A 25,554-nucleotide genomic window follows, 5' to 3' on the forward strand; every position below is an offset into this window, starting at 1 on the left:
TCACCTATAATTTAATCAATCGGTGTAGTCAGGATTTTGTTTAATGGGAGGGCTGATCTTCGATTTACACAGAATGCACACTTATATAATATACACATATCTATACAGAGCGATCAACTTATTGTGTACAACTCCTTATGTCACTGGGTTAATTAATAATTTTTGGAATAGATAAATTAATAGTTTATATTTTTTTTTATTACCTCAATAGTTTAATCTCTATATTAGTTTTAATTTATTGTGTAATTTTTTAATTACTAACATACATGGTGTAATGTAAAGTTCTACCGAGCTTCAAATGAGACTCCGGATGATTTATGGGTACAATAAAAGGTGTTTATTTATTTTTAATTTTTAAAATAGAACTTGTATCTTATTAACAAATTGTCAAACGAAAAAAATAAGTTCAGATTTGAAATCGGGAGAAAAAATCTTGTTGAATTGATATGTAACAAATTTTTTTGGTATCTGGCCACACTTGCGTCCACCGAGTGGCCACTGGGTGGCCGGCATGTGACCAAAACCAACATATGGCATGTGAAACATTGTTTTGAGTAAGAATTTTATTCTCAAAACACCACTGTTCTTAGAAGTATTTTATATTACATGATGTGTCGCATGCCATATTGTGTTGGTTTTAGTCACATGCCGGCCACTCAGTGGCCACTCGGTATTTGCTTTGTTGACGGCGGGACGATATTTAAAATTGACCTTAAATCTTCAATAGATAATAAATGTTTATTTTGGCCAAATAAAGTAAATCCAATTGGCAGGAAATACATAATGCCGTTCGTATTGTTTAACTATACGTGACAAATTAAAATATAAACAACGATTTTTAATATATAGTTTATTGTGTGAACAATAAACAATATAGCTTCAATCAAACAATACAAATGTATTATAATTTACAAGTCATCAATGCTTCAGTTTTATCGATAATGTTTCACCTCTTCTATGAATTCAGTGATGATCGCGTTTAGTGTATTGTCGTTATCTGCATAATATTCAACAGTTCTGAATTCCTTCATGGCCTGCATGTGCATTATTTTTTCTTTTGTTTTATAGAATAAAATATCACGTGCTTTTTCATCTTGGATTATTGAACGTTTTTCTGCTGCTCCAAGAAGAATTTGGTCCCTGGCCTCGGCAACCCAGCCAATAAATTTTGAGTCTAGTTGAAATTCCAAATCTGTATACAAACAACATTTCAGGTTTGGTCTGGTCATTGTACTGAACTAATAAATATTAGTTAGATATCATATTGTAATATATGTTGGCGTAAATCGGAAAACAATCATTGGTGGAAAACGGACTTGATGATAACATACGTATATAAATAATTATTTTTAAAAAAAATGTTTGTCTAAGATGTACTCAAGGGGATTGTATGCGGCCTGTTTTTAAGGAGTTTTCTAAAGGCAAAATTTACGAAAAAAAGAGGTTTTAATAAATTTCGACCATGTCGTATTTTAATTTATAGGAAAATGTGTAAAAGCTACAAGGTATTTCTTTTAATTTAAAACATTTTTTTTTATGAGTAAAAGCAATTTTGGTTTATTTTAGACCAAAATGTCGACTACATAGACGGTCCGATTTTAATTCTTGTAATGAGATTCGAGTTCTTTGGCTACTTTACTATGTTATGCTGTTAGCAGAATCTTATTCAAAAATTTCAATTTCTTGTAATTTAATAAATACAAATTGAAATTTTTTCAATATTAATACTCGATATTTGTTTTATGAGTAAACGGGTGTGGGACGTTAATAGAATTACCCGGTATAACATTTTCAAGCTGGCTTGGCAGCTCATTGTTACGCAAATTTCCACAAAGTTACAGACATTTATAAGTTTGGGTTTTAGAAATTGATAAAATTGACAAAGGTTTGACTTGAAATGTGTTTTTCAATAGGCGCATTCTTCTAAATTTAAATTTCTCTTAATATACTCTAAATCTACCTTTTGTGATAATTTTACACTTTAATTTCTACTATTCTAAAAAAGTACATCTTTTAGAGATCTTTTTGAATTTAATACTTTCGGTGATATGCTCTCTCGGTTAACATTAGTCTCTTCAGTATTGAAATTGGATCATTTTAACACCCTTATTTTCGCTTTGCTTATTAGAGAAAAATAATTATTTCAATACTCACAGGCTTTTATAGAATTATCATCGTTTATAAAATCTTTGTTTTCCAAAAAATCAGGAGATGCTGTCGATTCTAATATTCTCTTGGTCGATCTGTGAGCTAATATTCTCTTGGTCGATCTGTGAGTCAACATCTGAAAGACCTACATTTAAGTATTAGTATTATTACTAGTATAACATTGAGTTCTGGTCGACTGTCGTCAAATGCCCAATGTATTAATGTACACTAGTTTTGCAGTTTCAGTTAAGATAGGTCAAAGAAAATGTATTATGAAATTAAAGAGGCTCCGGAAATCATTAGTGATTGACCTATATAAGTACGAACTAGTTATTATATATTTACATTTATTATATAGCTTTTTATAGATTGGTGCAAGGTGTTTGATGTCTCTGATGTCCCTGATGTCTCGCCGCCGCTTGGTACCATGGGCAAACTGTTCAAAGAAACCTGAAAGACATACACTAATATTAGTAGTATCGTACACATTACAAGCAGTATTATTATAGATATCACAAAAGAGTTCGAACATCTGCTGTTGTTCAACACAATATCATCTAAATCTAAAAATGAATGTTCAATAAAATCTAAATTTTTTAATTGGAGATAGGTCAAAGAAAATAAGTTGTAGGTATATTGATAGGAATTTGTCAAACTAAGCACTAATTATGAAATATTTGAAATTAAGTCCAAAATTTATAATTACTTACAATAAGACCGAACACTGCAAGTAGCGTAACATTCGTGTTGATTTTCATCGTAAATACCTAAAACAATAAAAAGCTCATCAATTTGTAGAAATAATTATGCCAATTTGACAAATTAAATAACTTTTGTTCTAGTGAATATTTGTATGAATATTTATATAATACTCATTAGCGCTATTAAAACAACGCATTTTTTATTGAATAATAGAAATTTTTTTATTAATTATTTTTTTAAAAGTTGTTTTTATTAAAATGACTATCTTGAACCGAAAAAAAAGAAAAATGCAAAATTAGTATAGTGCAATTAAATACATCATCGCCTAAATAGAAAAAAAAAATTATTTAAATATGCGGTTATTGATTCTATTTGCATATTTCTTGTATATTTATTATTATATTTTTTTATACTTTAATTTATTTTATTTAATTAAAAAAGGTTAATTGCTTCGCTTTAAATTTTAAAAATTGTTAGTCAATTATTTTTAATTTACTATTTTTCTGAAAAAATGTAGGTGTACGATACAAAATGTTCGGAAGTTGATAGCTCTAAAAAATGCTCTTGACAATTTGGATACTTTATAAAATTAAAAATAGTAAAGTATGATCGTTAAATTGTAAACGTTACAACATTTTAATTATTTTTCGAGGAAAAAAAATATAAATAGGTTTCGGTTGTAATGTATATAATATATACCATTGTCTCACGAAAAATAATTTTAAATATCGCTTACTTTTTTATGTTTGTTAAACTTCACGCAAAGAAACTTAAAAACACACTAATACTGTTTGTGGTATTCGGGTTGCCTTTTGTTGGTTAGATTTGTGACTCTTCGCAAACATCATATTTATTTAGAGTGCCTGTAATACTAGGTGTTTTTGTATTTACTTAGGGCATAAGCTATATTCAAGATATTACGACGATAACAACCTTCTAGACCAATCGGATTCAATTTTTTACGATTACATATTTACGTTGAACGTAAATATTGATTTTACATATTATAACACTGATCTTTTTTCCACCTTTAAAATTTATATTTAAATTATTATTGACATTTAAAATTGACCATAAATCTTCAATAGATAAAAATTGGTTATTTTGGCCAAATAAAGTAAGTTCAATTGGCGAGAAATATTCCGTGTGTATTGTTTAACCATACGTGACTAATTAAAACAACGATTTTTCATATAGAGTTTATAATGTAAAAATAAACAATAAAGCTTCAATGAAACAAAACAAATGTATTATAATTTACAAATCATCAACACTTTTGTTTTATACATAAAATTTCACATCTCCTATGAAATCAGTGATGACCTCATTAAATTCTTCGTCAGTATCTGCATAAAATTCTAAAGTTTTTAATTCATTCTTGCCCTTCTTCTCATTTATTTTCTTTTTTGTTATATCGAGTAAAGCCTCACGTGTTTTTTTTTCTTGAGTTAATTGATTTTTTTCTCTTACTCCAAGAAGAATTTGGTCCTTGGCCTCAGTAACCCATGCAATAAACTCAGGGTCTAATTGAAATTTCGAATCTGTATACAAATAATATTTCAGGTTTGGTCTGGTAATTGTATTCAGTATTGAAATTGGATCATTTTAATACCCTTATTTTCGCTTTGCTTATTAGGGAAATATAATTATAATAATACTCACAGTCCAATACAAAATTATCATATTTTAAATCATCTATTTTTTTCAAAAAATCCGTAGCTGTTATAGTATCCATTACAGCCTGGGTCAATTGTTCTGGATTCTTGTAAGTCAAAATCTGAAAGACCCACATATTGGTAACAGTATTATTACTAGTAAACATACAGTTCTTGTCGACTGTCGTCAAATACTCAATGTATTAAAGTGCACTAATAATGAAGTTTTACTTAAGATAAGTAAAAAAAAATGTATTATGAAAATAAAGAGGTTCCAGAAATCATAAGTGCTTGACCTAAATAAGTACAAACTAGTTTTTAAATATTTACGTTTATTATATAGTTTCTTATAGATTTGTGCAAGGTGTTTGATGTCTCTGATGCCCATGATGTCTCGCCGCCGCCTGGTACCATGGGCAAACTATTCAAAGAAACCTGAAAGACGTTCACTAAAATATTAGTATCGTATACTTCACTAGCAGTATTATTAAAAATATCACAAATGAGTATCACAAAAAATATCACAAATATCACAACTTTGATAAAATATTAACAATTATTGATTTTTGGTTTTTATTTGTTTTTTTTGGCAAAAATTAATGTTTAATAAAATCTAAATTTTCGTGTGAAGATAGGTCAAAGAAAATTTGTTTTTTTAAATTTCAATCGCTTTTATTGTGAACATACAATCTGTAAAAAATGTTTAACAGTAAATATTTTTAAACAACAATTTACAATAAAATATGTACATGAGTAGCATGAGGAGAAATCCCCACGATAGGGGCATCACATAGAATATTTGTTACGAACCTATAAGAAACTTAATAGCTTGTGTGATACCAAGATTGATATCATACATTTATGACTGATGATTGATTCACTGCAGTTATTTTCAATCATATTTTATACAAAAAGTAAAATCCTATTAAATATGCTTAAAATAATATGAAATGATGTTTATTTCTATTTAAAAATAAGAACATACCTATGTAGTTTTATACACTTGAATATTATTATAAAACGAATATAGAGATTAAACTATTGAGGTTTTTACTAAAAAGAATTTAAAAGCTAATATAAACTATTCATTTTTCTATTCCAAATATTTACGAAAACAATAATACTTAGCGGTAGGTGTAATAAAATATTGAGAGGAAATCCATCTAAACATTAATAATGAAATAGTTGAAATTTAGTCCAAAATCTAGATCTACTTACAATAAGGCCGAACAAATACACTGCAAATAGTGCATCACTCGCGTTGGATTTCATTCTAAATATCTAAAACAATAAAAAACTCATTATTTTTTATAAATAGTAACCTTAAAACAAAAAATATGTAAAAACAGTTAAGTGCAAATAAAAACATCATCGCCTAAATAAAAAGAAAAATATTACTTATTTATTTTTTATTATTTATTTAATTTTACTTTACTTTATTTGATTTCATAATTATAAAAGTTTAATTCCTTCGCTTTAAATTTTAAAATTGAATAATTCTAATCCTATCGACCAGTAAAATTTTTCATTTACTTAATTTTAATTTACCAATTAAAAACGAAAAATACAAGTATAAAATACAAAATGTTCAAAAGAGGCTCACATTTTGAAAACAAGTCAACGAGCCGTGCGATTTAAGAAAAATACTTGGTTTGCTATTCTCCTAAAGATCACACCGATGACGTTAATCTACATTTTTATACATTTTCCACAACATGTTTGTGCCTTAAACACATCTGAAAAGTCATAATCAACAGCGATTCGCAAAAAACAGGACGCGAAAACATGTTATTGTGTTCAAATAATACAAAAACACATCTGGAAACGAAAATATGTTTCGACAAGCGTTTTTTGTAAAGTTACAAATTTATAAAAAAAAATTCAATGTATAAAAAATACAACCCCTCAAATCTTGGACACACTATTTTTTTATTCTCCGTGTCCTAAATTTCCCCTTCTGTAGTTCTGAGCCAACTGGCTTGTCAAAAGTTAAGGGGCTGTCACATATACTAGATTTTAAGGCTTTCGTTGTGGACACTATTGTCTGGAAAAACTACATTTAGATTGTTATTTTTACATTAAATGTGTTGATAATACATCAACCTTGTTTGAACAAATTATAAAAATTAAATTTTAGGCAAACAGCTTAAATCAGATTGATTTGCAAATTTTCCATTTGTTAATCATTTTTTCTTCTATTCAAATGCCATACCGATGTGATGTGTTTACAGCACAAACATGATGCAGAAAAATTACAAAAATGTAGGATAACGTTGAGATCTTTAGCAAAACAAAAAATTGAATAATTTTGGGAAACTCTTTTTAGGATTCATTATATGTGATTAAAAATTAAAGTCTTGTCAATAATAGTATATCGCATGGTTTAATCTATATGTATGTTTAATGTACAGGTTTCATGGATTTGTAAACTATCCACCAAATGGTTGTAATTAAAACTAAATTTGTATCTTTTATCTTTTTTTCAACAAATTTGAATTGTAGTATGTTTCTTTTTACACCTTTGTTTAACAGAAGTCATAAATATAGACAGGGAAATATAGGACCCAGAAAATAAAAATCAATTAATAAAAAATAAATAGTATTATTGTGAAAAAAGTGTGGGGCGTTTTTCAAGAACTGATATATGTAGCACCCCACGCTTTTTTTACAATAATACTATTTATTTTTTATTAATTGATTTCTATATTGAAAATTATTTCTACTTTTTAGTTTATTTTACTGTTTAAGCGTGTTTTTTAGTTTTTTTTTAACTATATTTATTTTGCACTTTTTAGTTCGTTGTGCTTTAAAATCGTGTTTTTTAATTCTAGTACATACGTGTCTCTATTACTTGAAAACTTCAGGTAAACAACAATGAATACACGCATGTACGTTCGGTTGCCTATCTCTTTTAGTTACATAGTTACATACAAACGTACATACAAGTGAAGCTAATATAAGCGTGTTAAAAATACAATGTGCCTAGATTTTGTTAGATTTATACCGAATATAAATTAAAGAGGGCAACTTTTTTTTATTAATTTGTAACATTATCCAAATGTGTATTTTTGCACAAAAACATGCGGTCGCAAGCTCATTATGATTGCCAAAAAGATTAAAAGTTATGTCATGGCGGTGCTGTTTATGCGAATTGTTGTTGTTTTACCAAAAAATATTTTGAATGTCTATATGTGTTAACGGCATTACTAAGGCACAAACATGCTGTGAAAATATACTATGACAGGATACGTTATCGCTATGATCTTTATTCGAATAGAAAAACCTGTGTATTATAGTAAATTTGTAAAAAAACATCTTTATATTCGCATGGTATTATTAAATGGTATTATTATACGAATATAAAATATATTTTCAAAAAATATTTGCCAAAGTGCGAGAGGCTGATTTTTTTAAAAAGGTTGTGATAGTCTGATTAAAGATTGAACTACAAATAAAATATCCTCAATACTATCATAGTTAATTTAAAAATAGTTTTAGATCAACATAGTGTTTATTCAAACAGTACTGTCTACAACGAAAGCCTAAAACACTAGTATATGCGGCATCCTCTTAACTTTCGACCTGCTAGTTGGCACAAATGTCATAATATACTCAATAATCATTATTAAGTTTATAGCTGTAGTTTTATGAGTTTTTATTCACTACTATAATCTTTTATTAGTTACTACATTTTTTAACAACACATTTATTTAATTTATCCGATATTTATTATAAAAATGTTTGCAAGTTCACTTATTAAATTCAAAAGTTGAAGCTAAGTTCAAAAACTTGCATTTAAAGACTATTTGAACAATGCAACTAAATGAATTTTAACGGTTAACCGTACTGCATACATTATAATTGCTGCTTAAAAACTATACAGAAACATATGCATACAGATATGGGAATTTCGAAGTACAAATTTATAAAAAATTTCGGTGATGCTACTATTTTTGAATCTTAAGATATAAAACAATTAAACGAATGTCTAAAAAGAAATATAGGTACAATAAAATATATACATTAAACTATGCGATATTATATATTTAGCCAGACAGTAATTTTTAACCACGCATAACTAATTATAACAGAAAACTTTATTTGCTGGATCCTATATTTCCCTGTCTGTAATTATGACACGTGTGCCAACTAGCAAGTCGAAAGTTAAGAGGATGCCGCATATACTAGTTTTTTAGGCTCTCGTTGTAGACAGTACTGTTTGAATAATTTGTATGTAGATCTTAAATTATTTTTACATTAACTATGGTAGTATTGAGGATACTTCTCCAATAATAATATTTAATATCATCATGCGAATATAAAGATGGTTTTTTTTTTTACAAATTTACTATAATACACAGGTTTTTCAAATAGCATAAAGATCACAGCGATAACGTAGGTATCCTACATTTTTGTTTATCATAGTATATTTTCCACAACATCTTTGTGCCTTAGTAATGCCGTTACCACATATGGACATTCAAAATCGATTTTGGTAAAACTACGAAAAATATTTGGTTTACATGTGTTTATTCGCAAAAAGATCACCATCTGGCAAAAACAGCACCGCCATGACCTAAATTCACGACCATAAATTTTTTTGCCTAACGTTTGGAAAAAACAAATGTATAATAAAAATACAAATTTATGAAAAATACAACCCTTCAGTTACACTCTTTAATTTATATTCGGTATAAATCTAACAAAATCTAGGCACATTTTATTTTTATTTTCTGGGTCCCTGTAAACTAGGGGTTAGTCTAACAAATTCTAGGTAAAGTGTTTTTTTATTATTTGAGCACAATAACATGTTTTTGCGTCCTGTTTGTGCGAATCGCTGTTGATTTGACTTTTCAGATGTGTTTAAGGCACAAACATGTTGTGGAAAATGTATAAAAATGTAAGATAACGTCATCGCTGTGATCTTTAGGAGAATAGCAAAACAAAAACACACTTCGACTGCCCCAACGAAAAGAGTCGAATTTCGTTTTTTGCAACTTTTTAGGATGAACCAAACAAACATTCAAATTTAAATTCTTATTCTGTTTTTATGCCTAAATACACATTTAAAAACATAAATATGTTTTCAACGAGCTTTTTTTTTTTTTGGTAGAAAAAATACATTTTTCGTAATGTTACAAATTAATATAAAAAGTTGCCTATTTAATTTATATTCGGTATAAATCTAACAAAATCTAGGCACGTTGTATTTTTATTTTCTGGGTCCTATATTTTCCTGTCTGTAATTATGACTTGTGTTAAACAAAGGTGTAAAAAGAAACATACTACAAATAAAACTTTGTTGAAAAAAAGATAGGAGATATAATTTTAGTTTTAATTAAAACAATTCGGTGGACAGTGTACAAGTACATGAAACCTGTTCATTAAACATACATATATGCGATATACTATTATTGGCAAGACTGTAATTTTCAATCACATATAATGAATCCTAAAATAGAGTTTCCCAAATCTATTAAATTTTTTGTTTTGCTATTCACCTAAAGATAGCAGCGTTGACGTTATCCTACATTTTTTTATATTTTCCACAACATGTTTGTGCCTTATACACACATCTGGGCAGTCAAAATCAACAACGATTCGCACAAACAGCAACCGATGACCTAATTTTTTAGCTATCAAAAATACTTGCGGCAACATATTTTTATGTTCAAATAATACTAAAAAGACATCTGGAAACCAAAATATGTTTTCGACGTGCGCTTTTTTCTGAAAAATACGTTTTTCGTAAAGTTTTGTAAAGTATATTCGGGGTTAATCTAACAAAATTTAAGAGAAAATATTTTTTATTTTCCGGGTCCTATATTTCCCATTCTGTAGTAGTTAAGAGCCAACCGGCAAGTCGAAATTTAAAAGGATGCCGCATATACTAGTTTTCAAGGTTTTCGTTGTAGACAGTATTCTTTGAACAAACTCTATGTAGATCTGAAATTGTTATTTTTTTTTTACATTAATGATGATAGTATTGAGGATACTTGATTTGTAGTTTCATTTTTTTAACGTTTTTGATAACGTATACTGTATTTTTGTTTATCATAGTTTATTTTCCACAACATGTTTGTGCTTTAGTAATGCCGTTAACACATATGTTGTGCTGTCAGAGCTGACATATTGACACACATTGTTTATACAAAAAATCAAATAAGAAAAAAAAAAGCTGTATATTTTAGGTTTTCTATTAGGGTTTCCACTTTAACGTTGTAAGTTGATTAAAGCCATTTTATATTTTTGATAGCATGTTACTGATATATCTTTAAATACCTATATAATAGTCGGTCTCAAAATTTTGTCAGAACAAAAGCACTTTATTCCACTAAAATGGCTTTTACTCATAGAAAAATGTATGTAGTCGAAACTAATAAAACCAATTTTCCTTAAATATTGCCTGTGTAAAACAACTTGAGAAACAGCCAATTTTCAATCTCCTTAACAAAAAATATTTGTAAGGTAAATAAAAACTTATTTTAAATAAGTAAGACTCATAACTCATAAGCTATCTTTAGGGCCATATATGATCTTATTGTTCTTTTTTTCCACCTTTAAAATTGATATTTAAATTGATGTTGACATTTAAAATTGACCTTTAATCTTCAATAGATAATAAATGTTTATTTTGGCCAAATAAATTAAATTAAATTCACGGAAAATATGCCGTGTGTATAGTTTATCTATACGTGACAAATTAAAATAAAAACAACAATTTTTAATATATTGTTTATTATGTAACAATAAAGCTTCACTCAAACAAAACAAATGTATTATAATTTACATGCCATGAATACCTGTGTTACCTTTAAAACGTTTTATGTCATTTATGAACACAGTGATGATCTCATTTAGGTCTTCGGGTTTTGCAGTATATTTTAAAGTTTTTAACTCATTCTTGGTCAGCTTTTCTTTTAATTTTTTTTTTGTTATATCGAATAAAGTTATACGTGCTTTATTATCTTGGTTTATTGAATCTTTTTCATCTACTCCAAAAATAATTAGGTCCTTGGTCTCGTTAATCCGTGCAATAAACTCTGGGTCTAATTGAAATTTCGAATCTGAATACAAATAACATTTTAGGTTTGGTCTGGTTATTGTATTAAAATAATATATATTAGTTATATAACATATTGTTATATATGTTGGCGTAAATCGGAAAACAACCATTGGTGGAAAACGGACTTCATGATAACTTTCGATTGTAAAACATTTATTTAAAAAAAAAATCTTTCCAAAGATTCACTTAAGGATATTGTATGCGGTCTGTTATTAAGGAGTTTTGTACAGGCAATATTTACAAAAAAAAGAGGTTTTAATAAATTTCGACCATGTAATTTAATTTATAGGATAGCTGTAAAAGCTACAAGGTATTATTTTTAATTTAAATTATTATTTCTATGAGTAAAAGCTATTTTGGTTTTATTTAGACCAAAAAGCCAGCCAAAATAACAACTGCATAGGATGGTCCAAATTCAATTCTTGTGAAAAGATTTGAGTTCTTCGGTTACTCTACTATGTTGTGTTGAATGCTGTAACTCATTCAAAAATGCCTACTCCTTGTAACTAAATAAATACGATTTGAGTCGACATTTTTGTCTGGCTTATTCGGCTTAAAATGACTACTGTAAAAAAAATTTTCATCAATCAACAAGTATTTGAATACCGGGTCATTCTCTAATGCCTTACACTAGTTTACTCTTAAAATAATTGCAATTTTGTAGTGTTTATTTTTGAAAATTTGTATATTTATTCTATAGTACTGTATGCGATAATACCTATTTAAATTTATACCTTATTAGTATTTTCTTGAGCTTTATTAGATTTTGAAGCTCAAATGATAACTGCTATGTATGTAAGTAAAATGTGCTATCGGTTGTCAATAGATTATGCACCAATAGTATTATCTGACATCTGTTATAATTTATATATTTATATATATACACCACAATATTATATTTTGTGTCGCCGTCGAGCGTCAGTATTATCAATAAACCAGTCTAACCTTGTCAATGCGTGCGTTCAGTACTTTGTTAGTTCAGTTAAGATAAAACGTCACAATAACGTACACATATTTTGAACTTTTTAAATTAACAATAATTAGCTGACCATTTTGTCTGGTCGATAACCACTTTTGAATGGATAGTTTTAATATTATTAAAGTTTAAAATGTAGGAAGGGTGGAGAGTAGAGTTATTCTTATCTCAACCGCACAAAAATATTTATTCAAAACTGGTTATCGACCAGTTCACTTTTTCAGTAAATTATTCTTAATTTATAAAGCTAACTAAAAATATACGTGCTCATTTAAGTTTTATAAGTTGATAAGCCTATGGCAAATAATAAAAAAGATAAAAATTTAAATATTGTCTCATATAGTTATACAGTTTAGTCAAAAATATGTTTAAAAAAAAACACTACAAATTTGCAATTATTTTAAAAGAATTACCCAGTAAGTTTGGTTTGTAAGCAAATACAACTGAGACTTGAAAAAATATAAGTTTCCTAAAAAATTCAAATAAAAGAACAGTAGTCTGCAGTATTGAAATTGGATCATTTTAATACCCATATTTTCGGTTTGCTTATTAGAGAAATATAATTATTCTAATACTCACAAACTGTTATAAAAACGTTATCTTTGAAATCATCTAATTTTTTCAGAAAATCAGGATCTTTTAAAGTATTTAGTACAGCCACGGTCAATGCATTTCGATCATTGTGGGTCAAAATCTGAAAGACCAACATATTAGTATTAGTATTATTACTAGTATAACATACAGCTATTGTCGACTGTCGACAAATACTCAATGTATTAAAGTACACTAGTCTTGCAGTTTTACTTAAGATAGGTCAAAGAAAATGTATTATGAAATTACACAGGCTCCGGAAATCATAAGTGCTTGACCTAAATAAGTACAAACTAGTTTTTATATATTTACATTTATTATATAGTTTCTTATAGGTATGGGCAAGGTGTTTGGTGGCTCTGATGTCGATGATGTCTCTTCACCGCTTGGTACCATTGGCAAACTATTCAAAGAAACCTGAAAGACATACACTAATATTAGTAGTATCATACACTTCACTAACAGTAACATTATAGATATCACAAAAGCGCGCAAGCATATGCGGTTGTTCAACACAATATCATCTAAATCCATTGATACAGGCACAATATGTGGGTTACATATTTGTTACACACACTTATAAGTTTTAACTTTAATCAAATATTAACAAGTATTGATTTTATTATTGTTATTTTTTTTTGGAAAAAAATGTATGTCCAAAAAAAAATCATAATTTTTGAATGGAGATAAGTCAAAGAAAAATTGTATTTTTTTTTAATTTTAACCACTTTTATTAACATAAAATAGTGGCGTTAAAAAATAATACTTAGCGGTACGTATAAGAGAATTTGAGGTATTATAATAATATTTAGGTATATTGAGAGGAATTTATCAAACTAAACATTAATAATGAAATTTTAAAATTGGTTTTTATTTTAAAAATTTAAATCGTTTTTTATTAGAATATATAATCTGTAAAAAATATTTTATAGTAAGTATTTGTGAAACAAAATTTAAGATAAAATATGTACATGATTAGCATGAGGAGAAAGCCCCACATAGACAGGGGCACCACATAGATTATTCGTTAAAAACGAAGCTCTGGGAATTTTAGCGATTACCCAATATTATAGGGAAATTAATAGATTGTGGGATAATAAGATTGATATCATACATTTATGATTGATTCACCACAGTTATTTTTAATCATATTTTATATAAAATGTGAAATCCTATTAATATTCTTAAATCATTATAAAATTATGTTTATTTCAATTTAAAAATAAGAACATACCTATATAGTTATAACCATTCGCATAATATTATAAAATTAATATAGAGATAAAAATAATGAGGTTATTACTAAGAAAAAAAAAAAATAATATAAACTATTCATTTTTCTATTCTAAATATTTACGAAAATAATAATACTTATTGGTAGGTATAAGAATATTAAAAGGAAATTATCCAAACTATACATCAATAATGGAATAGTTGAAATTTAGTCCAAATTGTATATTTACTTACAATAAGACCGAATAAACACACGGCAAATATTGCAACACTTGTGTTGGATTTCATCGTAAATACCTAAAACAATAAAAAGCTCATCAATTTGTATAAATAATTATGTCAATTTGACAAATTAAATAACTTTTGTTCATGATACAATACGTTAAGAAGATAGTAGTGTTCTAAAAAATTCCGATGAATGGTTAAAGATTTGGATACTTTATAAAATTAAAAATGGTAAAGTTTGAACGTTAAATTGTAAACGTTAACACATATTATTTTTTTTTCGAGGAAAAAAATGTATAAATACTCGTATGTTGCAGTTGTAATGGTTTTATGTTGGCAATAAAAAAAAAATAATTTTTACATCTAAAGAAAACCATTTATGTATACCATTGTCTTACGAAAAATTATTTTAAATATCGCTTACTTTTTTATGTTTGTTAAACTTCACGCAAAGAAACTAAAAAACATACTAATACTGTTTGTTGGTGTTCGGGTCGCCTTTTGTTGGTTAGATTTGCGACTCTTCGCATACATCATATTTATTTAGAGTGCCTGTAATACTAGGTGTTTTTGTATTTACTTAGGGTATATGCTATATTCAAGATAATACGACGATAACAACCTTCTAGACCAACCGTATTCAATTTTTTACGCCTTACTTTGTCCGGTCGGTGTACCTAATGCAGTACTTAGAAGAATGTAACACACCTAAAGTTATATGGAGAGTACAGAAAAAAATAGGCATGTTTTTTTGATTAAAAACAATAATAGGACATTTTTTTGTATTTTTTAAATATGTTTTTTTTAGATTACAAAAAAAGGACTTTTGGTTTTTTGTTCCTGTACTCACATCGAGCCCAATGCGGAGGGAACAACTCTTTAACAAGTGTAAAATAAAGTTGGGAACAAACATATTTTTAAACAGTTTATTTTGCTGTCCATGGTCTAAAGATGAATCCCTACTATTTATTTTAAAAGTAGAATTCTTATTATATGTTCTTCACGCCTTAAGACATTAAACTATAACTACTCTTGTCATTTTAATCAGTTTTTATGTTTTCAACAATCATTTTTTATTCAAGTTTGAATCAATGTATTTGTAAAAAAAATAATATCAGCGTGTTAAAAACCAACGATACATTCTGTATCTTCTTGAAAAAAGGAAAATGACTGTGAACAACGCAAATTTTTAAGTTTTAACCTTGACAGAATTGTAATACTTGTAATACAAACACAGTTTTCATAGAAATCAAGTTGGTTTTTGGACACATCTTGTATTAATATTTGATTTCTACATTTTTCATATTTTCATGTTTGAACATTTGAATTTGATGGCATGATAGTATACCATATATTGTATAAAATAATAATTATAAATGTTTATATCGGGAAAATTGTGTACAATAATTATGTATCTTAACGTTCAAAATAGTTATTCACCATAGTTTTTGTAATATAGTTGAAACATTTGAATAAACAAACGACATAACAAAAATAGTTTAAGAAAACCAACTTGTTTTCGATATACAACAAACCATAACATAATATCGTATGGAATTGTTTGAATATTTTGTGTGATAGAACACAAAATTAAAGCTATACAAAAATAGTGGAAAACAACTTTATAAAATGTAAAAAAATGTATCGTTTGCTTATGTGTAAAAAAAAGGTTTAACCAATGATTATAAATAGTATTTGCAATCAATGATTTAACTAAAATTGTAATTCAAGTTTAAGAAATAAAATACTTTTATTAAACATAAAAGGGTCTTTTAGATATAAAAAAGTATTGCATGTGTATGTATATGAGCTAGATTAATGACTTTTATTTCAACTACCCAATATAGCGATTAAATTGTATTTAATAATTGCTTATTGTTGGAAATTGTAGTAACTTATAAGATTGTAGTAGTGAATAAAAACACATAAAACTACAACTATAAACTTAATAATAATTATTAAGTATATTATGATATGTGTGCCAACTGGCAGGTCGATAATTAAGAGGATGCCGCATATACTAGTGTTTAGGCTTTCGTTTTAGACAGTACTGTTTGAATAAACACTATGTAGATCTAAAATTGTTTTTAAATTAACTATGATAGTATTGAGGACATTTTATTTGTAGTTCAATCTTTTATCAGACTATCACAACCTTTTAAAAAAAATCAGCCTCTCGCACTTAAGTACATCTTTGGCAAAGATTTTTTTGAAAATATATTTTATATTCGCATAATAATACCATGCGAATATAAAGATGTTTTTTTACAAATTTACTATATTTCCCATTCTATAGTAGTTAAGAGCCAACCGGCAAGTCGAAATTTAAAAGGATGCCGCATATACTAGTTTTCAAGGTTTTCGTTGTAGACAGTATTTATTGAACAAACTTTATGTAGATCTGAAATTGTTATTTTTTTTTTACATTAATGATGATAGTATTGAGGATACTTGATTTGTAGTTCCATTTTTTTAACGTTTTTGATAACGTATACTGTATTTTTGTTTATCATAGTTTATTTTCCACAACATGTTTGTGCTTTAGTAATGCCGTTAACACATATGTTGTGCTGTCAGAGCTGATATATTGACACACAGTGTTTATACAAAAAATCAAATAAGAAAAAAAAAAGCTGTATATTTTAGGTTTTCTATTAGGGTTTCCACTTTAACGTTGTAAGTTAATTAAAGCCATTTTATATTTTTGATAGCATGTTACTGATATATCTTTAAATACCTATATAATAGTCGGTCTCAAAATTTTGTCAGAACAAAAGCACTTTATTCCACTAAAATGGCTTTTACTCATAGAAAAATGTATGTGGTCGAAACTAATAAAACCAATTTTCCTTAAATATTGCCTATGTAAAACAACTTAAAAAAAGCCCATTTTCAATCCCCTTAACAAGAAATATTTGTAAGCTAAATAAAAACTTATTTTAAATAAGTTAGACTCATAACTCATAAGCTATCCTTAGGGCCATATATGATCTTATTGATCTTTTTTCCACCTTTAAAATTAATATTTAAATTATTATTGACATTTAAAATTGACCTTAAATCTTCAATAGATAATAAATGGTTATTCTGGCCAAATAAAGTAAATACAATTGGCAGGAAATACATAATGCCGTTCGTATTGTTTAACTATACGTGACAAATTAAAATATAAACAACGATTTTTAATATATTATAGTTTATTATGTAAAAATAAACAATAAAGCTCCAACAACCAAACAAAACAAATGTATTATAATTTACAAATCATCAACACTTGTGTTTTATAAAAAAATATTCACATCTCCTATGAAATCAGTGATGACCTCATTTAGGTCTTCGGTATCTGCAGTAAATTTTAAAGTTTTTAACTCATTCTTGTTCAGCTTCTCTTTTAATTTTTGTATTGTTATATTAAATAAAGCATCACGTATTTCAGATTCTTGGTATCCACCAAGACGAATTTGGTTCTTGGCCTCAGTAACCCGTGCAATAAATTCTGGGTCTAATAGAAATTTCGAATCTGTAAACAAATAATATTTCAGGTATGGTCTGATTATTGTATTTAACTAATAAATATTAGTTATATTATGTTATATAACTATGTATGTAATATATGTTGGCGTAAATCGGAAAACAACCATTGGTAGAAAACGAACTTGACGATAACATTCGAATATAAAACATTTGTTGAAAAAAAAATGTTGCCAAAGATTTAATTAAGGGGATTGTATGCGGTCTGTTATTAAGAAGTTTTGTACAGGCAATATTTACAAAAAAAAAAAAGAGGTTTTAATAAATTTCGACCATGTAATTTAATTTATAGGATAGTTGTAAAAGCTACAAGGTATTATTTTTAATTTAAAACATTATTTCTATGAGTAAAAGCAATTTTGGTTTTATTTAGACCATAAAGCCAGAAAAAATAATGACTACATAGGATGGTCCAATTTCAAATCTTGGGAAAAGTTCTTCGGTTACTCTACTATGTTATGTAGAAAGCTGTATCTCATTCAAAAATGCCTATTTCTTGTAATTAAATAAATACGATTTGCAATTTTTTAATACTTAAATCCGATTATTTTTATAAAAAAATTAAAAATCTCTTTCCTACATAACCTAGTTAAGTTGTCAGTGAATTCTTCTATGTATCTTTACAGAATTGAAATCGGACCACTCTAAGTAGTCGACATTTTTGTCTGGCTTATTTGGTCAAAAACGACAACTGTAAAAAAAACCCGCTTTTCTTTAATCAACAAGTATGTTGAAAACCGGGTGATTCTTTAACGGTTTACGTGGTCATTTAAGTTGTATAAGTTGATAGAGCTATAGCAAATTATTTTATGAGTGATCTGATGTAGGGCGTTCAAAAAATTACCCGATAAGTTTGGTTTGTAAGCAAATACAGCTGAGAATTAAAAAAATATAAGTTTCCTAAGAAATCCAAACAAAGGAACAGTAGTCTGCAGTATTGAAATTGGATCATTTTAATACCCATATTTTCGGTTTGCTTATTAGAGAAATATAATTATTCTAATACTCACAAACTGTTATAAAAACGTTATCTTTGAAATCATCTAATTTTTTCAGAAAATCAGGAGCTCTTATAGTTTTTTGTACAGCCACGGTCAATGTGTTTTCATCTTTGTGTGTCAAAATCTGAAAGACCCACATATCAGTATTTGTATTATTACGAGTATAACATACGGTTCTTGTCGACTGTCGTCAAATACCCAATGTATTAAAGTACACTAGTCATGCAGTTTTACTTAAGATAGATCAAAGAGAATGTATTATGAAATTAAAGAGGCCCTGGAAATCATTAGTGCTTGTCCTATATAAGTACGAACTAGTTTTTATATATTTACATTTATTATATAGCGTCTTATAGATTCGTGCAAGTTGTTTGATGTCTCTGATGTCCCTGATGTCTCGCCACCGCTTGGTACCATGGGCGTACTATTCAAAGAAACCTAAAAGACATAATATATAAGTACTAACTAGTTTTTATATATTCACATTTATTAAATAACTATATAGTTTCTTATAGTTACGGGTAAGGAATCTGATGTCTCTGATGTCCCTGATGCCTTGCTACCGCCTATTCCCATAGGCCAACCATTCAAAGAAGCCTGGAAGACATAAACTAATATTAGTAGTATTATACACTTCACTAAAAGCAATATTATAGATATCACAATTGTTTTTTTTTTAATTTTAACCACTTTTATTAACATAAAATAGTGGCGTCAAAAAATAATACTTAGCGGTAGGTATAAGAGAAATAGGTATATTGAGAGGAATTTATCAAACTTTTTTTTAATTATGTACAATAAGCGTAACTGATGATGGATAAATATAATTTTGCTAGATTTCTTGATTGGAGAAAACACCCAGTGGTGGTACTCCGACGTGTAAGGTTAGTTGCTTTATACTACATTAGGATCTTAGGAAATCTCTCGGCCAGTTTCGCTTAAGTCTACTTGCAGGATTGCCAGGGAGATTGGGAAAGGATAGATTGGAAATTAGTGTGTTGGTATGATTGAGGAGGCTTCTGTTGAATCTTCTATAGGATTCCGTATGTCCAGATTGGTTTCAGGAGTGTATTGTATAATAGAATTTTGGACTTTAAATTAATTTTGGAGATTTTTCCGAGAATATATTTCAGGAGGTTTAGGCGGTTGTTTAGTTTGATTTTTGTTTCATGAATATGTTTTGCCCAGGTCAGCCGCTTGTCAAAGAAAAGTCCTAGGTACTTCAGATGATGGGCGACTGGTATTACGTTGTTGTTTAAGAAAACAGATGGAGGTATACCGCTACGCAGGGCAAAGGTTGTATAATTGGATTTAGATTAATTTGTTTTAACATGCCACTTTGAATACCAAGGTGTGAGAAAGTCTAAGTGGTTTTGTATTGATGTTGAGACTATCGTTGGATCATTATGAGTTGTGAAAATGACTTTGTCATCTGCATATTCTGCAACGTTAGTGTTTGATTGAGTTGGTTGATCAGAGGTGTAAATATTATGTAGCGTAGGAGACGCGACTGAACCTTGGGGGACGCCAGCTAATATTGGCGAAATATTGGAAAGCACTGCTCCAGATCTGACAGCGAAGTGTCTTTCGCTGAGATAAGATTTGAAAAATAAGTTATATGGTTGTGCGGTAAGGTTTTTAATTTATATAAGAGCCCTGGGTGCCATACTTTATCGAACGCTTGCGAGACATCTAGGAATACTGCAGACGTATAAAGCTTCTTTTCTAGCGAGCTGGAAATTGTATCTGCAATTCTATGAATTTGATGTATTGTTGAGTGTGATTCTCGGAATCCAAATTGGTATCGGGAATAATTGATTTATCTTTAATAATTGGATATATTCGTTTCAAAATTAGTTTTTCGCATAGCTTGGAGAAAAAAGGAAGGAGACTGACGGGTCTGTAAGATGATGCTTGATTTGTTGGGCTTTGAAAAAATAATTATTATTGAGGACTTCCATGGGATTGGAAAGTATGAGTGTCTTAGAGTTGCGTTTAGTAAGTGTGTTAGGTGAATGATTGCTTTCGGTGGAAGTTTACGAGCTACTCCGGGTGTTATTAGATCGAATCCGGGAGATTTACCCAGAGGGAATTTCTGTGTTACTGCCTTCACTTCTCTGGGAGAGAAGTATTTTGGTGGTCTGTCCATGGGTAGTGGAGATTGCAGAAACTGGTTGATTTCTTCATCGCTAGTGGTGTTGGGTGTGTCAAAGGGCTTGAAGACATTGGATAAGTGTTCACAGAAAGTCTCAGCTTTTTCTTTATCATCAATGGCTAAGCTGCCGTCTTGTTTAATAAGGGGAGATGAGCTTTGTTTAATTCTTAATATATTACGGGTCGTTTTCCAAAGGGAGTTATCTTTTACGGATAGTCTAGATGTGTGTTTAGCAAAGTCTTCAGATCGTTGTTTAGCTAGCTGTCTTTGAAGAAGCGTCCTTGTATGTGTCGGGATTAGGTTTTGCGCCGGATTACGATTAGGTTGTTTTGGCGAGGACGAGCTCCGGGCTGCATTTCGAATGGTTTTTGTAAATATTTATACGGCATTGTCTAATTCATTTGGTGATTCTAGACGGGTATTTAGATTAATTTTTTCAGTAAGATTTGTTTGGAAAAGTGACCAGTTTATTTTTCCATTTATTAGTGAAGGGGGTGGTGTTTTTATCGGTGGTTCTGTATTAAGAGTTAGAATGACTGGCGAGTGATCAGAGAGGGGATGTGAAAGATTTTCTGTCCAACTGGCTATACGTTTTGGTATTTAGCTAATAAATATATCTAAGATATCTGGTCGTTTTCTTGGAGATGTCGGCCAATAAGTTGGATTGTCTGGAGCAATGATGTGGTAGTTTAATGTATTTGCTACGTGGAGGAGGGTATTACCTCGAGGTGAGTTGGAGTGGCAGCCCCGTTGTCTGTGTTTGGCATTTTGGTCACCTCCTATTGTGAAATTGTTTCCCAATGTGTTAATAAACTGATGAAATTGGTTTACAGTTAATTTATGCTTTGGTGGGCAATAACAGGAGGTCAATGTGATAGGGGAGTGGTCCAATGTTAGCTGTATAGTTGCAGATTGAAGGTAGTCTTCTTTTTGTTGTGAATGATAAATCAAATTTTAACTAGATCTGACAAGAATTGCTGCACCAGCGTGAGATGTGTTATCCGAATGGTTTGTGTGGATTATTTTATAGTCTGGTATGTAAATTTTCATTGATTCAGTTAAGTGTGTTTCGGATATTAAAGCTACGTCGATTCTTTTTTCGTGAAGGGTTTGTTGTAGTCAGCTAGATGGTTTTTTTATACCGTTGGCATTCCAGAGAAGTATTAGTAGTGATTTTGATGTCGGAGAATTATTTGTCATTTTGAGAAATCAATTTGTTGAGTACTGTAGTTAGGAGGAATAGAAGAGGATTTATTATAGCTTTGAAATCGTTCAAGAAATTGGTAAGTAGGAGACAAGTACCATTACAAGTTGTGGTAGGAGTTTCATAATCTTGGTTAGCTGTGATTTTTGCATATAAAGGTTTTTGAGAGGTTGGGTTGAGGTTGGGTGGAGTTTGCGCGGGTTGTGTGGTCTTAAGTGTATATTCGTTATTTTTAGTAAATTGATGATTGTTCTCGTGATAGTTTGAATGGCGCAGTTTTTGAAGTTCAGTATTCTGCGCAACGGACGCATCTAGCTGGGTGTGCACAGTAGGATTTTGTATGCCCGTATTCTTGGCAGTTTAGGCACTGTATGAGGTTATGGCGCGGAATTTATCAAAATAAACATTAATAATGAAATTTGAAAATTTGTTTTATTTAAAATTTAAATCGCTTTTTATGAGAAAATACAATCTTTAAAAAATGATTTAAAGTAAGTATTTAAAAAAAAAAATGTTTAATAAAATATGTACATGAGGAGAAAGCCCCACAATAGGAGCACCACATAGATTATTCGTTATAAACTTATAGAGGCTCTGGGAATTTTAGTGATTGCGCAATATTATAGGGAAATTAATAGCTTGTGTGGTACCAAGATTGATATCATACATTTATGATTGATGATTGATTCACCACAGTTATTTTCAATCATATTTTATATAAAATGTAAAATCCTATTAATCTCCCTAAGACTCTTCAAACATTGTGAAATTATGTTTATTTCTATTAAAAAAATAAGACCATACCTAAATAGTTGTATACATTCGCACAATATTATAAAACTAATATAGATATTAAAATATTATAATGATATAATATTAACTATTCATTTTTCTATTCCAAATATATACGAAAATAATAATACTAAGTGGTAGGTATAATAATATTGAGAGGAAAGGATCAAAATCAACATTTATAATGGAATAGTTGAAATTTAGTCCAAATTGTATATTTACTTACGATAAGACCGAATAAACACACTGCAAATAGAGCAAAACTTGTGTTGGATTTCATCGTAAATACCTAAAACAATAAAAAGCTCATCAATTTGTATAAATAATTATATCAATTTGACAAATTAAACAACTTTTGTTCTAGTTAATATTTTTACAATTTTTTTAATGATTTATATCCAGTTGTTCTTAATAAAAAGTCTATCTTGAACATAAAAAATGATATAAAAGTGTAAAACCATTAAAGTGCAATTCAAAACATCATCACCTAAATAGGAAAAAAAATATTATCTAAATATGCTGTTATTCATACTGTTGTCGTATTTTTTGTGTATTATTATTTGTGCTTTACTTTATTTGATTTAATAATTATAAAAGTTTAATTCCTTCGCTTTTAATTTTATAATCGAATAATTCTAATCCTATCGAACAGCAAAAATTGTCATTCACTTATTTTTAGTTTTCCAATTAAAAACGAAAAATATAGGTACATGATACAATACGTTAATGAGATAATAGCCTTTTAAAAAATATCGAAAAATAGTTAAAAATTTAGATACTTTATAAAATAAAAAATGGTATAGTTTGAACGTTAAAATGTAAACGTTACCAAATTTTAATTATTTTTCGAGGGGCAAAAAATATAAATATGTGTCAGTTGTAATGGTTTTATGTTGGCAAAGAAAAAAAAAATATTTTTTTACATCTAAAGAAAACCATTTATGTATACCATTGTCTTACGAAAAATAATTTCAAATATCGCTTACTTTTTTATATTTGTTAAACTTAACGCAAAGAAACTAAAAATCACACTAATACTGTTAGTGGTGTTCGGGTTGCCATTTGTTGGTTAGATTTGCGACTCTTCACATACGTCGTATTTATTTAGATTGCCTGTAAACACTTGGCGTTTTTGTGTTGACTTAAGGGAAATATGCTTTATTCAAGATATTATGACGATAACAAACTTCTAGACCAATCTGATTCAATTGTTCACGCCCTACTTTCCACCACTTTGTACTAGTCGATACGTAAAGCGGTACTTAGAAGAGCGTAACACACCTAAAGTTATGTTGAAGGGTACAGAGAAAAATAAGCATGTATTTTTGATTAAAAACAATAATAGGGCATTTTTTAAACATGTTTTCCTTAGATTACTAAAAAAGGGACTTTTTTGTTTTTTGTTCCTGTACCCTTCGCGTACTCACATTGAGCCCAATGCGGAGGGAACAACTCTGTAATAAGTGTAAAATAAAGTTGGAAACAAACATATTTTCAAACAGTTTATTTTGCTGTCTATGATATAAAGATGAATCCCTACTATTTATTTTAAAAGTAGAATTCTTATTATATGTTCTTCACACCATCAGACATAAAACTATAACTACCCTTGTCATTTTAATCAGTTTTTATGTATTCAACAAACATTTTTCATTCTAGTTTGAATCAATGTATTTGTAAAGAAAAACCAACGATACATTCTGAATCTTCTTGACAAATGACTGTGAACAATGCAAATTTTTAAGTTTTAACCTTGACAGAATTGTAATACTTTACAAACACAGTTTTCATAGAAATCAAGTTGGTTTTTTGACATATCTTGTATTAATATTTGATTTCTAAATTTTTCATATTTTCTCGTTTGAACCTTTGAATTTAATGGCATGGTAGTGTACCATACTGTTAAAGATATTGTTGCAAATAATAATTATAAATGTTTACATTGGGACAATTTCATACAATAATTATGTATCCTAACGTACAAAATAGTTATTCACCATAGTTTTTGTAATATAATTGAAACATTTGAATAAACCACTTGTTTTCGATAAACAAAAAACCATAACATAATATCGTATGGAATTGTTTGAATATTTTGTGTGATAGAACACAAAATTAAGGCTATACAAAAATAGTGGAAAACAACTTTATAAAATGTAAAAAAATTTATCGTTTGCTTATGTGTAAAAAAAAGGTTTAACCACTGATTATAAATAGTATTTGCAATCAATGATTTAACTAAAATTGTAATTCAAGTTTAAGAAATAAAATACTA

The 25,554-nt window shown here is 28.5% G+C and overlaps 2 protein-coding genes across 3 annotated transcripts in view; both read right to left on the reverse strand.

The window, feature by feature from the left end:
* Nucleotides 1-931: 931 nt before the first annotated feature.
* On the reverse strand, nucleotides 932-3,710 carry LOC126842590 (uncharacterized). 2 transcript variants are annotated; one of them, XM_050579632.1, is made up of 5 exons: nucleotides 3,587-3,673; nucleotides 2,859-2,915; nucleotides 2,494-2,598; nucleotides 2,155-2,293; nucleotides 932-1,192 (listed from the first exon to the last, which is right to left on the reverse strand). In XM_050579632.1, exons 2-5 carry the CDS (start codon nucleotides 2,904-2,906, stop codon nucleotides 933-935), a joined length of 552 nt encoding a protein of 183 aa, XP_050435589.1. In that variant the 5' UTR covers nucleotides 2,907-2,915; nucleotides 3,587-3,673; the 3' UTR covers nucleotide 932. The 2 variants fall into 2 exon arrangements, with proteins under 2 accessions (XP_050435589.1, XP_050435590.1); XM_050579633.1 differs by lacking the exon at nucleotides 2,859-2,915 and having other exon boundaries at nucleotides 3,587-3,710.
* Nucleotides 3,711-11,282: 7,572 nt separating this feature from the next.
* Nucleotides 11,283-25,554, reverse strand: part of LOC126842587 (uncharacterized) — a 33,201-nt gene continuing 18,929 nt past the window's right edge. The window contains exons 2-6 of the mRNA XM_050579628.1: nucleotides 23,506-23,568; nucleotides 19,648-19,725; nucleotides 19,462-19,566; nucleotides 19,138-19,252; nucleotides 11,283-11,572 (exon numbers count right to left, since the gene is read on the reverse strand). Of these exons, the coding sequence (XP_050435585.1) occupies nucleotides 11,292-11,572; nucleotides 19,138-19,252; nucleotides 19,462-19,566; nucleotides 19,648-19,725; nucleotides 23,506-23,559 (633 nt within the window). The 5' untranslated portion in view covers nucleotides 23,560-23,568 and the 3' untranslated portion in view covers nucleotides 11,283-11,291. The remainder of the gene's footprint in view (nucleotides 11,573-19,137; nucleotides 19,253-19,461; nucleotides 19,567-19,647; nucleotides 19,726-23,505; nucleotides 23,569-25,554) is intronic.

Source organism: Adelges cooleyi, unplaced genomic scaffold (assembly GCF_023614345.1).
Source record: "Adelges cooleyi isolate 19-005CV unplaced genomic scaffold, UGA_ACOO_1.1 ACOO_flye_CR_arks_rails_tigmint_CR_PRNA_55, whole genome shotgun sequence".
NCBI lineage: Eukaryota > Metazoa > Arthropoda > Insecta > Hemiptera > Adelgidae > Adelges > Adelges cooleyi.